Source organism: Camelus bactrianus, chromosome 9 (genome assembly GCF_048773025.1).
Source record: "Camelus bactrianus isolate YW-2024 breed Bactrian camel chromosome 9, ASM4877302v1, whole genome shotgun sequence".
Classification (NCBI taxonomy): Eukaryota; Metazoa; Chordata; class Mammalia; order Artiodactyla; family Camelidae; genus Camelus; species Camelus bactrianus.
The window spans coordinates 70,289,175-70,303,787 of NC_133547.1; the positions used below are offsets into that span (position 1 = coordinate 70,289,175).

The 14,613-nt window shown below is 38.6% G+C and overlaps 1 protein-coding gene across 1 annotated transcript in view; it reads right to left on the reverse strand.

The window, feature by feature from the left end:
• NUP93 (nucleoporin 93) overlaps positions 1-14,613 on the reverse strand; it is a 99,249-nt gene that overhangs the window by 70,668 nt on the left and 13,968 nt on the right. Inside the window, exons 2-3 of the mRNA XM_010967316.3 lie at positions 11,357-11,549; positions 3,564-3,681 (exon numbers count right to left, since the gene is read on the reverse strand). Coding sequence (XP_010965618.2) covers positions 3,564-3,681; positions 11,357-11,535 — 297 coding nt within the window. The 5' untranslated portion in view covers positions 11,536-11,549. The remainder of the gene's footprint in view (positions 1-3,563; positions 3,682-11,356; positions 11,550-14,613) is intronic.

The window sequence follows — 14,613 nt, forward strand, 5'->3', positions numbered from 1 at the left end:
TGAATGTGATCTTATTTGGAAATAGAGTCTTTGCAAATGTAATCAGGTTAAGGATTTCAAGATGAGATTATCTTGGATTTAGGGGGGGGGTCCCTAAATCCAAAGGTTGGTGTCCTTATAAGAGAACGGAGATGTGTATTTGACACACATGAGAAAAAAAATCTATGAAGATGGATGCAGAGATTGATTTATGCTGACACAGACCAAGGAATACCAGGAGCCACCAGAAGCTGGAAGAATGAGTCTCCCCTAATGCCTTTGTAGTGTGCTGCCAGCACCTGGATTTCAAAGGTCTGGGCTCCAGAACTGTGAGAGAATGAATTTCTAATGTTTGAGGCCACTAAGTTTGTGGTAATTTGTTGTAGCAGCCCTAGGAATCTAATACAATAAGTTTAGCAATAATATTATTATATTTTGGTCTAATGACATTTGGAAATATTACAGCCTAATGTCCAGAAACTGCAGCTCTCATTTTTATAACCAATTCAGGCTATTTCTGCACAGCTTTCTTGAAATATACATGTAATCTAGTGAAAAAGCCCAGAATATAGCTGAATTGTGTAACTGTGCACTTTATTACAATATAATACACATCATCCATGGTACATTAGGTCTGTTCAGATCACAGTAAAAATGTGCAGTCTGCCCTCAGTATTTTTTCCAAAGACAGAAGTGAGCAAATGGATCTTTGTGAGAGGACTTGTACTCGTAAGCATCGCAAAGTCACTTAGAAGAGAACAGTACACTTGTTTTAGTACCAAGTGCTATTAACAGTTACTGCTCTTCACCTCTATTACACAAATGTGTAGGTCTTCTCCAAAAAATTCCATTTCCAAAAAAATTAAATCAACAAACATTTAAAATTTTTCTACTAGCATCACTCATACATATACTTAAGTGGGTTTATTTAAATGTTACCTTTGCTAGCCAGAGCAATCTTTTAAAAATGCATTCTCAGTGCATGTCAACATCATTGATTAGGACAAACAACAAAACAGTAACAACAAAAAACCCATATTAATTACAAGCTCCATTAGAAAGAGAAGGAAATATAATCAATGTTTACCAAACAGAAAAGGGAACTCTATATGGGAAAATGCCTTTATAAGCTTATAAGTAATGCAAACAATAGATGGTACAAAGTCTTGGACAACATCTGTCAAAATCCTTCAGCATTTCCTTTTATGGATTTATAAACTGACATAAAAAATTCACTATGACTGATACTTGATATGTAGGATTAGGGTGCATTCTCATCTCAAAAACTGCACTGGTTGGAAAACAAAAAAATTCATATACAAAAATCCATCAGATTTATGATACGTGAATTATATTTCAATAAAGTGGGTAACAATAAATGAGAAAAAATGTCCATCAAAAAGTATACCTGGCTTTTCTAAAAACAAAAAACTGAAAATGTCCAAATTAACTCCTCTTGGATAACCAACACATGAAGAGAAGAATTAAAACAAGGACCATTCCATACTAAGAGCAAAAAGCTGACTTGGCTCTTATTTTGACTACTAAACAGGAAGTCAGGCAAGGACATGATACTACATGTGTATAGGAAGTTTAAGCCTAGGTCAGCGGAGCCATACAACTTAAAACTTCCAACGCCTATCAATCCCTAGAGCATCTCAGATCAAGCCAAAGACTTAGCCTTTTAAAAGTTCAATTTTCTCCTGTAAGCCTTTGCTGGCAAGAAGATGAAGTCAGTCAATAGAAGATTTTACTTTGAAACTAGTTAGTCTTAAATCTTTACTTCAGGTCTAGATGATCAATTTCCAATTAACCAAGTTACCTTAGATTGACCATTTGGCATTTTTTAAGCTATTCCAGAAAAGCTAAACTCAGAGGCAAAATTCTGAACTGGAGGTATCCTTCCTGTCAAAGTTCAAAGATTTCCCAGTGGTGCAGGACCAAAACTCTTGGCCATGCTCATTCCAAATTAAGAAACTCTTTGATGTGACCGAGTATGCACTGCTAGGAAACCATCTAAAGGGCTTGTTGAAGGACAGTGTTCATGCATTAATAGAAGGTCAGAATAAATGATCCTTATGACTCAATACATTTATAAACCTGTCATCAATATCTCAAAGCCAAAAATGTCGTACAACATCAGTGGGAGTTCACGAAGAGCACTACTAAATGTTGCTTGGTATTCCAAACATGTATTACAAATATGCCAAAGAAAATTTAAAAAGCAGTTATTCTTTAAAAGAAACAACTTACCTGACATTATAAACATTAAAAACAACTCAAACAAACAATAACTTTTCAGCAAATGCCATTTCTTTCCAGACTATTAGGGATACTCCCACAAATCTATGGTGATTATTCAAATTATTTGAGCTGTACCTCATTCGCCCATCTCAAACCTGTTATAAGTATTTGTTTATAGTGCATCAAGCACTTGAAATAGAAGTGGCGAGAGGAACAGCTAAGACGTTAAAAAGAAAAGCATTAAGTATACATGCCATTTTAAGATTACATGGAAATAAGAAGGCATCTATAAAGTGACAGGCAAATATAATTTACTACATAAAACTAGGGAAAAATTGGATTTTCATACTCTGGGAACGTATGATGATGAATATCTATAGTTATCCAACTCTCAACTCTAAGTCTATGGTTTTAGGTTTCTCAACTGGAATAAATGTAGTAGAATTGCAACCATTAGACGATTAAAACAGTTCTTGGGAAGAGTAGTGGAGTAAAGTATTAATTCAAATTGAGTCCAAATAATAACAGTTCATTTGTGCTAGGATTTGCCTTTGGAGGACCTGTATCCTTTCATCTCAAAGTAAATCAATGGAAGAAATGGCATCCCACTATCCTTTAACTCTAACACAAATCAGTGTTCCAATTCCTCAAAACTAAATGGGTCACAAGTTTTTTCCTAAACAATTTTGGACAGGGACACACACACACATATACAGATACAGATACAGATATAGATATAGATATAGATATAGATATAGATATAGATATGCACACATCTCTCTCTCTCTTTCATATGTATATATATAAAGTTCCTGGTTAGATTAAAATAGCAATCAATTGTGCCAGTGGCATGCTAGGTTAAATGAGACTGGAGTGCTCTATTAGACCATTTCCTGGTGCCACTAATGGAGCCAGATACTTCCTAGAAATCGATGAGTAGGTTTCAGTAAAAGTACTCTAAGTTTTCCCCAGCTCTTTGCCAACCAATACAAGCAAGATGTAGAAATATGGAAGACAAACAGTAAAATTATTTGAGACCTAGCAAAGAAAGCAAGAGAAACTTACAACTAATGTCTCTGTGCCTTGGATTAAGCCCAAGGAAAGAAGAGAAATCTGTTCTCGTAATCACAATAATTTAAAAAATGCAGGTCGGAACTGCTTTCCTAAATTCAATCTTGCGGAGCACTCTGAAAATAATCCAGTGTTCTCCACTGTACTTCCAGAGCTAAGCTTCCCATTCTCTTAGTATCTGAAGAAGAGAATTAACAAAGAAATCTGGAATTCCTAAATCAGCTGGTCAGCACAGGGTCAGGGCCTTCAGCCTGGGCCACAGCCCTTACCTGAATGTCTGTGTCCTTCACAGGCTCAAGAGGTTCAAAGGTGGTGGCTGCGCTCAGACTCTCCAATCGCTGGGAGATGTGGGATATATCAAGCCCCCGAGACCCAAGGAGAACTGACCTATTTGAGGATACAGGGAGAAAAAAGTAAAATTAGCACATCTAATACGTTTCCTAAAATACTAGAGTATTTTTTATTCAAAACTTCCTATATATTGCCCAAACACTCTCATATGGTTGTTTTATACCTTTCCAAAAAGATTTACCACCTGGAATAATAGACACAACATTGTATTTGGTAGTAAGAGAGTCCTGATCATGCCTAGAGTAAGGGACATATCGGATGTATTTCAATCCGTCGCAATTATTATCCTCATGATGCTCAAATCCTCTCATCTTTGGCCAGTAGGAGCCTTTTCAAGTTGGTTTCTGAGTTCTTCTGACATGACTCAGGTGGCCCTTCATGACTTCCTTGCCATCTGGTACGACAAGACATGTTCATCGTATACACACCTGCCCCAGTCCTGAAATCAGCCAACTCTCCAAAGACTCCAGTTACTTTTTATTAAGACATGGATTTTAGAGACCACTATCTGGGCACTAGGATTGCTCCCTGCTACATTATTTCTAAGCCTTTTCAATAGGCAGAGCTAGAAATAGAGGTTTTACTTTTGTTTCAGTTTCCTTAAGATAAATTACATCATAAGTTCATACTGACACTTCCAATTCAAAATTAAAAACATAAGGTTTGGGGTTAACTTCAAATAGATTTTCTATATGCATCTCCTTCCTTTCATACCAAGAGTCCTAATTCTCAGCATCACCACCATGACTACTTATTTGCTTTATCCTACACTAAACACACAACAGTCTCAAAACTAGCAGTATTAATCCCTCCGCTAACAATGTAATTATTGAAGACAGATCAAGATACTACTTAGAACTACTCCTTTCTGAATGGTTTTGTCACCAATTGGATGAGCATTTATTTTCCTCCTTTAGGAATTCCTTTTTGAAATTTAATTTTGTTTTATAATTATGCAAAATACTTATACAGTTCCAAAATCAACTCTATAGAAAGTCTTTGTCTTCACTTAATCCTTGCCCTTTTCCTATAGGTAACCTTTTGTTTGTTTACCTTTTGTTATAATCACACCTTTTTCTTTTCTGTATTTGTTGCTTTGACATCTGCGGCCTTGCTGATACTGCCTCTCTCAGGGTTAGCTAATTCCTAGAGGCCTGCAAGCACATATTTCATATGCAAACTAATCAATCCAAAGCCCATACCCCAACCACTTTTCACTGGGCACTATCCTCTGCACTAATCATCTCAGGGATAGGTACTAGACAACTAGACACAGCCCCTTTACCTCAGAGCCCATGGAGGTTTTCAAACCAGCCAATCCTAAGCCTACTCACCCTGCCTTGCCTTGCCTTCCTGCAGAAACCACAGTAAAGGCTCTTCCCCACATTTTCCCTTTGCTTCCTCTGCCCCCTGACTGACCTCAGTGCTCCCTCATTGGCCCTGCATAGCATGCCCTGCCTTCTGTTTCTAGAGAAATGTGAGTAGAAACTTCTTCCTTCATGACAGTCATTTCCATGTTTGCATGTCTTACCGTACTTGATTACAGCAAATTTCAGGTACTTTTAAACCCCTTCCTTCTTTTTTTATTAGCAGGTAGGTATATACATTTGGGTTACCTGAATTTTTAAAACAGCTTTATTGACATATAATTCAGATACTATACAATCACTCATTTAAAATGTATAATTCAATGTTTTCTGGTATATTCACATAGTTATACAACTATCACTACAACTGATTTTAGAATATTTTCATCACTCAGGAAAGAACCCCCCTACCCATCAGCAGTCACTCCCTATGTCCCCTAATTGATCCACTCCCTTGGAAACCTCTAATCTACTTTCTGTTTCTATAGATTTGCATATTGTGGACATTGCACATAATGGAACTATACAATACGTGGTCTTCTGTGATTGCCTCCCTTCATTTAGCATGATGTTGTTCAAGGTTCATCCATGTTTCAGCATGTATTAGTAGTTCATTCTTTTTTCTTGTCAAATAGTATTTCATTATATGGATATGCCACTTTTATTGATCAGTTAATCAGCTGTTAGACATTTAGATTGCTTCTACTTTTTGGCGATTATGAGTAATGCTGCTATCAACATTCACTTACAGGTTTTTGTGTGGACAACTGTTTTCACTTCTCTTGGGTATACACCTGGATGTGGATTGCTGAGTCATATGGTAACTCTGTATTTAACTTTCTGAGGAACTGCTAGACTCTTCCAAAGTGGCTACATCTCTTCACAATCCTACCAACAGTATATGAAAGTTGCAATATTTTCCACCTTGTCACCAACATTTGTTATTATCTATCTTTTTGATTATAGACATCTTAGTGAGTGTGAAGTAGTAGCTTATTGTGGTTTTGACTTGCATTTCCCTGATGGCTAGTGATGTTGAGCATCTTTTCATTTGCCTAACGGATATTAATACATCTTCCTTGAGAAATGCCTATCCAGATCTTTTCCTCATTTTAAAACGGGGTTGTCTTTTGGTACAGCCACTGTGGAAGACAGTCTGGAGGTTCCTCAAAAAACTAAAAATAGAACTACCATACATATGATCCAACAATTCCAGTCCTGGGTATATATCCAGAAAAAATGAAAACAATTCAAAAAGATACATGCACCCCAATATTAATAGTAGCACTATTTACAATAGCCAAGATACAGAAGCAACCCAAGTGTCCATCAACAGATGAATGAATAAAGAAGTTGTGATACACACACATGCGCACACACACACAATAGTTTATTATTCAGCCATAAAAAAGAATAAAATTCTGCCATTTGCAGTAACACGGATGGACCAAGAGAATATTATATCTAGTGAAGTAAGTCAGACAGAGAAAGACAAATAATGCAAGTACTGCATATCACTTATATGTAGAATCTAAAAAACAATACAAATGAATGTGTATGCAAAATAGAAACAGACTCGTAGATACTGAAAACAAACTAGCGGTTACCAAAATGGTGAGGGAAAGGGGGAGGAGCAAACTAGGGATATGGGGTTAAGAGATACAAACTACTATGTATAAAATAGATACACAGCAAGGATATACTGTATAGCACAGGACATTATAGCATAAAGGTTTTTTAATTTTGATGAAGTTCAATTTATCTAACTTTGATTCTGTCAACTGTGCTTTTGGTTTCACGTGTAAGAGAGCTCTGTCTTACCTAAGATCAGGAACATTTAAACCTATGTTTTTTTCTAAGGATTTTAAAGTTTTAAAGCTTTAAAGAATATGATTTCACTTATATGTGGAATCTTAAAAACAAAATAAATGAACAAACATAACAAAATAGGAACAGACTCATGAACATTCAAAGAACAAAAGGGTGGTTGCCAGAGCGGAGAAGGGTGGAAGGATGAGTCAAATAGGTGAAGGAGATTAAGAGGTACAAACATCCAGTTACAAAATAAATGAGTCACAGGGACGAACTGTACAGTGTGGGGAATATAGTCAATAATATCGTAATAGCTTTGTATGGTGACAGATGGTAACCAGACTTACTGTGATGATCATTTTGTAATGTACAGAAACACTGAATCACTATACTGTGCACCTGGAAAAAACATAGTGCTATAGGTCAATTATACTTAAAAAAAAAGATTGTTTTGGCCATTTTAGGTTTCTTGCATTTCCATATGGATTTTGGGATCAATTTGCAAATTTCTGCAAAGAAGTCAGCTCAGCTTTTGACAGGGACTACATTAATCTATTGCTCAATTTGGGGAGTGCTAAATAACATCTTAAAAGACAGCCTTTCAATCCATGAACATGGGATTCCTTTCACTTGCTTTCTTAAATAAATGAGAGTACTATGCACTTTTCTCTACCTTGCACTTTTATTTTACTTAACAATATGACCTGGAGTCACTCCATGGCAGTGTATATTCTCAATCCTTTGTACTACTGAAAAGCACTTCACTATGTACATGAACCACTTTTATTCAACCAGTCCCGTATTGATGGATGCTGGTATTGCTTTCCATTTTCACTATTACAAATAATGCTACAAAAAATATTCTTGTGTACACATCTTTTTGTACTTTTGCCAGTGTATCTTTGGGATAGATCTCCAGAAGTGGGATTGCTAGGTCAAGAGTAAATTCACTAGGTATTGCCAAATTCTGTCCCCCAGGCATTACATCTCCACCAGTGACATGTGAGAATGTATCTAGTGCCCACTAATTTTAAGGCATACCAAGGTTGAGAACCTTGGAATTTAAAAATCAGCTATTAGAATTATTAGAAGAGAAAGGTCATCTAAGTGGCTGGTGCCTGGAGGTACTGTGCAGTACATGGCTTGTGAAGAAGCCCTGATGGGGGCAGGTGGAGGGAGGAATGATGAAGGAGGCAGGGAACCTGCAAGAGGGATAGTTTTACAAATAAAGGCTGTACCAGAGACTCTGAGCTTCTAAGGGTGGAAAAACGCAAAGGTTCCCTGCCCTCAACTTGCCCCAATTTTGTAAGCCAGACAGCTTCTCTTGAGCAAGAAGCCACAGGCTAGAGTCAAACACTGAGGTCCCAAGAAAACAGGAGGACAAAAGCTGTTCTCTGTAGTATACATGGGGACCAGGAAAAATGTCAGGAGGCCTGGGTTAGTCCCACCTGTCACAATGACTGAAAATCTGGAAGACATCACATTTCCAAGCTTCATTTTTCTCTTGTTAAAATGTGAAGAAAAACTCTGCCTCTGAAGAACAGTCAGGAGAACGCCTATGATAATTCTTTGGGAATTGAAAGTGCCATACGAGTATGAGGGATCCTTACCACTCAGGCTGGATTTGAATTCTGGTTGTGACCACTTGCTTTCTGAGCTTCCTCGGTTATAAAACAGAGACAGTAGCACTTATTTCACAGGGTCATTTTAAGAAGAAAGTATATAATGCATGTAAAGTACGTGGCACAATGCCTGACAAATAGTTCATACTTTAAAAGGTAGGTTATTAGTATTAGCACAATAAAGTTAGAATTTGCTGCATAATATTGGGCAAATAAATGTTTTTTATTTGCTCTGCATGAATATTAAGAAAAATGTGAACGAACAAGTGAGTTAATAACACTGATTATCTTGGATGGTAAAGTTAGGGGGAGAGAGTGATTGTTGGCTTTTTCTCTGTACACCTCTAGGTTGCTTGGTCTCTGAGCTGAATGCAAAAACCCAATGAGGCATCTCCAATGGAAAAGGAGGGGGGATGCAACTGATGACATGTACCCAGGGAGGGCTTCACAGCTACTGATAATGCTCTATGTCCTAACTGAGCAACATGCACGGGGATATTCATTCATTCTATTATTATTTACACCAGGAGTCAGCAAACTTATTCTGTAAAAGGCAGACAGTAAATACTTCAGGCTTTGCAGGCCATACAGTCCCTGTCATAACTACTCAACTCTGCTACTGTAGCACAAAAGCAGCACAGATAACACAAACACAAGTAAGTGTGCCTGTTTTCCCAACAAATCAACAGGCAGCAGGCTGGATTCAGCTCCTGGGTCGTAGCCTGCCAACTGATTTATACCTTTATACATGTTAAGCATATTCTTCTTTATGCTGAAGAAATTTAACAATTTAAAATATCAAACACATACATGTAAAAAAGCTATCAAATCTGTTCCCTAAAATAAAAAATCCAACAAGGTATATTTCCACAAATGAATTTCAGAACAGAACAATTCAATCTTAAATCTACAATCTAATCTTAAATAAAATCTTGAAGACAGAAATTTCTTTCAAAATTAATCTCATGTAAGAAAATTCTTCCTGTTCACTTCTCTCCTCTGCCCTCATCCTGTACTAAAATATTCACATCACACTTTATGTCTCTGCCTATCAAGAAGATGGAAAAATACAGTCATCAGCCTTTTGGTTTCTTTTTAAGAACCTGCCCCACCCTTTATCCATTCTTTCAATGTTCCAACTTCCTCCTCCCTAAAATAATGAATTTAAGGTAGAAAGAGATGAGGAAGAATGGAAATTTACAAGAAAAAGAGCATGACTGATAATTGTTACCAAGAAAACATTTTCCCTTTTTGCTCTTAATAGGCTGTAAAGCTGATGCAATTAAATTATAACTATAGCAACTCAGCTAGCATCACAGTCCTTTTGCTCCAGCAGCATCCTTGCACACAAGCAAAAGCCTGCATGCTCAAGACTGAGGGTAACTGCAGGCAACTAGGAGCAGCAGTAGCAGTAGGAGCCTGTGGGGAGGGCAAGTTAAGCAAAAATGTCTAAAGGCTGGTAGGGGTGTTGGGGAACAGTGCAGGGGAGCAGTTGGCTGCACTGAGCTGCAAAGCTGGATAGTAAAAAAAAAAAAATCCCTCCCAGGGTTCCTCTGATATACCTTTATCAATACCAATAGAACCAAAATTTACTAATATTTAAAAAAGTAAAATTCTGAGGAGGCCTACAGAATAATTTCCACAACATCTTCACTGCCTTGGCAGAGCAGCCAAAACATTTAGCTCTCAAGATTAGCTGGAAAAAGAATGTAGCCCTTATACTCACCCCTTGTGACATTTACTATGTACTCAAAACATGTTAACACCAGCACTTAGGTCTTTCTCAAGTTCAAGGAATGAAAACAGAGCAGAAGACTGACAATTTCCCACATAGTATCTCCCACACAGTCTCAGCCACTTTCCATACCCAGCAAGGTAACAAGTAACAGCATCCCTCTATTTTCCCATGACCCTTCCACCAGGGCTAAAAGAGCATAAGGTCTGGAGTCAGCCTCACTGGGTTTGAATCCTGACTTACTACTCACTAGCTGCGTGATCTGAGAGGGTTACATGCCCTCTATGAACCTTAACTACTCAACTATAATACAGGGACCACAGTCCTACTATTTGTTGTGAGGATTAAGCAAAATCTTACTGATGCACAGTTAGTAATCTGTAAATCACATTTTTTATGGAATGTGACAAGATTTTTTTTCTGTGTCCCCAGATCATAAGCCCCTTGAGGGTAAGGACTATGCCCAGCAATGGCCTATACCTGGCACAGTGCAGACCCCAAATACATGTCCATGGAATTGGAATCAACAACCCAATTGGTGTTGTGTGGCAGCAGCAGCCACTGGCCAGGCAGTCAAGTCAGCACTTTTTCCTGCTGCACTCTCTTGGGGCTCACTTTCCCCTTCTACAATCAATTCGCAGGCACTGCATTTCCAAGGCCTTTCAGAAGTAGCCTCCGGATTCACTGACAATAAGTAGATGGAATCACTCCTCACTTGGATGGCTTCTCGTCACTAACTGCTCATCAATTTCTTCCAAGTGCTCTTAAAAACTTTGCTCATCGCTGAGGGCTCTCTGACTTTGAAGGTAACTCTTATCTGTGTGACCCACGTTTACCAATATACTCACATGAGCCATTTATGACCCAACAGCCAGTGAACTCAAGCAGGAACTTCTGGGATGGTTTCTGTATGACAGAGCTCTTCACCCTTTCCCACCCTGATCATCTCTAACTATGATAAGGGCTCACAATTTGGTAGGCAGACAGACTAGAAAACGCAGGAGGCAGAGAGACAAAGCAAGGCTGCTGACCTGTTTACAAAACCTCTCTCAGTTCCTGAGAATCTGGCTTGTGTCTGTCATTTACAGACTGCATCCAATTCAAGGCAGGAAAGAAGAAACAGATCCTGCCCCCGAGCCACCCAGTACCAGTGCTGCCTCCCCACCAGTACTTACGCCTTGACATCTGCTGTCTCCTGGGATGTGCGAGTGAGGGTACGGGAACACAGGCGCTCACCCGCCTGCTGGATCTCCTGGAGGTTCCGTTCCACATGGGGAAGCTCTGAGATGCCCTCGGTCTCAGCGGCAAGCTGTTCAGCTTGCTGAAGGAGCTCATCAAACCCCTCAGTATCCATTGGAGATGCAAATCCTAGGTGGGGGGGTGGGGGAAGAAGAGACTCAAATCAAGGGAAATACAGGCTTCAAACATTGCCTGAACCTGTCACAAGCTTAACGAAACACTAGGACTTTTTGTAAACAGTTAAGGAGACAGCTCATCAACAAGCAGGATTTGTTCCTGAACATAACCCAAGAACAACAGGCCTACAGAGAAAATGAGTCAGACTGGGAAGAAATAGATCATTTCTGCGCATACTGACAGCCCCAAGATTGATTTCTGCCACCAGAACAAATGCAAAGATACTAAGCCCCAGACCAGAATTCCTGCCTCCCCCAAAAGACTTAAAGCTGACAAGGAAACAGAAGCCATGGCAGCAACCTCTGGGGGGCTTAAAGAACCATCACCGCACATCCTATCCCTCCACTGGTCTCAGACAGAAAAATACTACCCCCCGGAGGGCAGAGCAATTTCTAAGGCCCTTATCTTATGATTCCCAACAACTCTGTGAGGCTCTTAAGCAGACAGAAGAAGCAACTCCAGTCCACAGAGCTCAGTTCTGTGCCCATAATACTCTCTGCTGTACTAAGGCTGAACTGAGACCAGAAGAACACAGGTCTTCTGACTAATCCCGTATTATTCTCACACAACTGTTCCTTGGCTAACATAAAAGATAGTCCTTTAAAATTCATGTCCAAGTCCCCAGTCACTCATTCTTCAGCTTCCAAGGGCCCTGAGAGCAGAAATCCATGTCTCTTTGTTATATATGACATTCAGAATATTAGACTTAATTGTTATTATACCTACTACTTTTAGAAATACCATTGCTACTAATAATCATATTATACTAATATAAATAGTAGCTGGCTTCTAGACCATGAATATTATTAGCAAGATCACCTCGTTCTCCAACAATTGACCAAGAAAAGCCATATGAACAGTGTTGATATTTAATGGATATTATACATTTATGAATCTTCTATACATTGTACCATCCTTTCCACAAGGTTCTTGACCAAAAGAATGTTTTAAACTTCTAACATTATTTAAATCAACAGGCAATAAACAATATCAACATCATTTTAAAAAACTACATTGCTAAGAGATTAATAAAATTATTATTTATTTAAAAAAAGAACTAAAATCTTTAAGCTCTTGTTGATTATACTTTTCCTCCTTGTTTTAAATCGATGGCTTCTATTGCACTTTTGAAATCTCTCTGGTCTAGAATTGTAGTCACAATGTTAATGTAATATATAATTGTATCTCAGCTATGAAGCTCAGGTTAATGTTAAAAGGGCATGGTTTCCACCATAAATCCACAGCAGGAGAAAAAGGACTAAAAAAATGACCATTAAAGGACATTAACTTTAAAGGCAAGGGCACAAGTTTAAAACAAAAATAGCTCAGCTGGAGTAAACATGAAAAAATTTGGTATTCTTCATGAAGTGCCAAGTGGACTTTTTAATCTATAGACAAAAAGTTATATACACTAAAACTTTTAACCTAAAGTTTCTGGATAATCATTGTCTTTTTTTTGACCTAATAGAATCAGTCTGTAACTGGCCATTTCTACCCATAGGAAAATGGGGTGGCAGAATGAGAAAGGTATCCTCGGGAACAGAAGCAGAAAGAAACAGAAGAGTAACATTATTAAACAACAGCTCTACCTGAGGGAGAAATGTTTTTCCTCAGAAGCCTACAGGGCCAATGACATTCTACGAACTACCGGAAACATGGTCGCTCACCGGAAAGAGGAAAGAAAAGTAATATGCTAACTTTTCCTCCCATATTTTTTTTTACTCTAAGATAAAAATAATTTGTCTAACAGAGCCAAGGAGAAGGAAATACTTTTCTTCCTTCGTAAGGAAAATTTTGGAACTCCCTGAATAAAATAAGATTTTTTTATGTTTAAAAGAAGGAAAAAAAGGAAGAAGAAACACCTAACATTTTCATATCAGACAAATTCAGACAAAGGAAATACTCAACTTCTCAAAATGACCTGCCTATATAAAGATTTAAAGTGATGGATTTGAGGGTAAGTAATAAATGCAAAATAAAAGTCATTATTTAATTTAATACGGTCCAATAAATAAGATTTCTTAAAGTTAATTAAACAGAATTATTCTAATCACAGTAAACTAAAGGCTGAGTCTTTAAACAACATCCTAAACTTATTATGCCCCAAAATGAGCTCTAATCTTTCATCTACAAAACCTGCTCTTGGACTTCTCAGTGTGGGGACTCTTACTCAGCTGCTTGGGCCAAAATCCTTGAAGACCTCCATGACTCACACTCCACATCCAATAGGCCAACAAAGCCTTTCAAATCTATCTTCAAATGCATCCACAATCTACCTCTTCCCACCGCCTCCACCCATCCAAGTCACTATCACATCTCAACTGGTTTCCTGGCTTCAGCCCTTGCCTCCTACATTTTCTTCTCAAACCAGCAATCAGTGATCCTTTTAAAGGCTGATCACATCCATCCTCTGTTTAAACCTCTCTTACCGAGTGAAGCCCTACAGAAGCAACTCGCCTCTCCTTACCTCCCAGACTCATCTCCAGCCCTGCCCCTCTTCCTTTCTTGGGCTCCAGCCACCCTGAGGCCTCCTCGTTGGTCCCCCAACACTTCAAGCACCCTCCTGCCCTAGAGCTTTGTACTCCCTATTTGCTCTACCTGGGACGCTCCTCTCCTAGATAAGCTCGTGGCTGAGTCCCTATCTCTCTCAGCTAAACTGTCACCTAGCCTTTGATGACAACCTAGAACAAAATATTTAAGAGTGCAACCTGCAACCACTCCCAGCACTCCCCCATCTCCCTTAATGTCTGTCACCCCAGCTAGAATGTAAGCTACACAAGGGCAGGGATTTTTGTTCACTGATGTACCTTGAGTTCCTAGAACAGTGCCTAGCACATAGTAGGTATTCTTTTGTTGAATGAATAGGAGTTTTATTCTTATGTTTGTGGAGAATCTGTTCTTCTCCAAGGCTTCCTACACACCCTTGCCAAATAGCACCCACTGGCAACCAAAGACCAGAGCAAAAACATTCCCTTCTGACTACCAACTGATACTTAACATTTCTGAGGCTGCACAG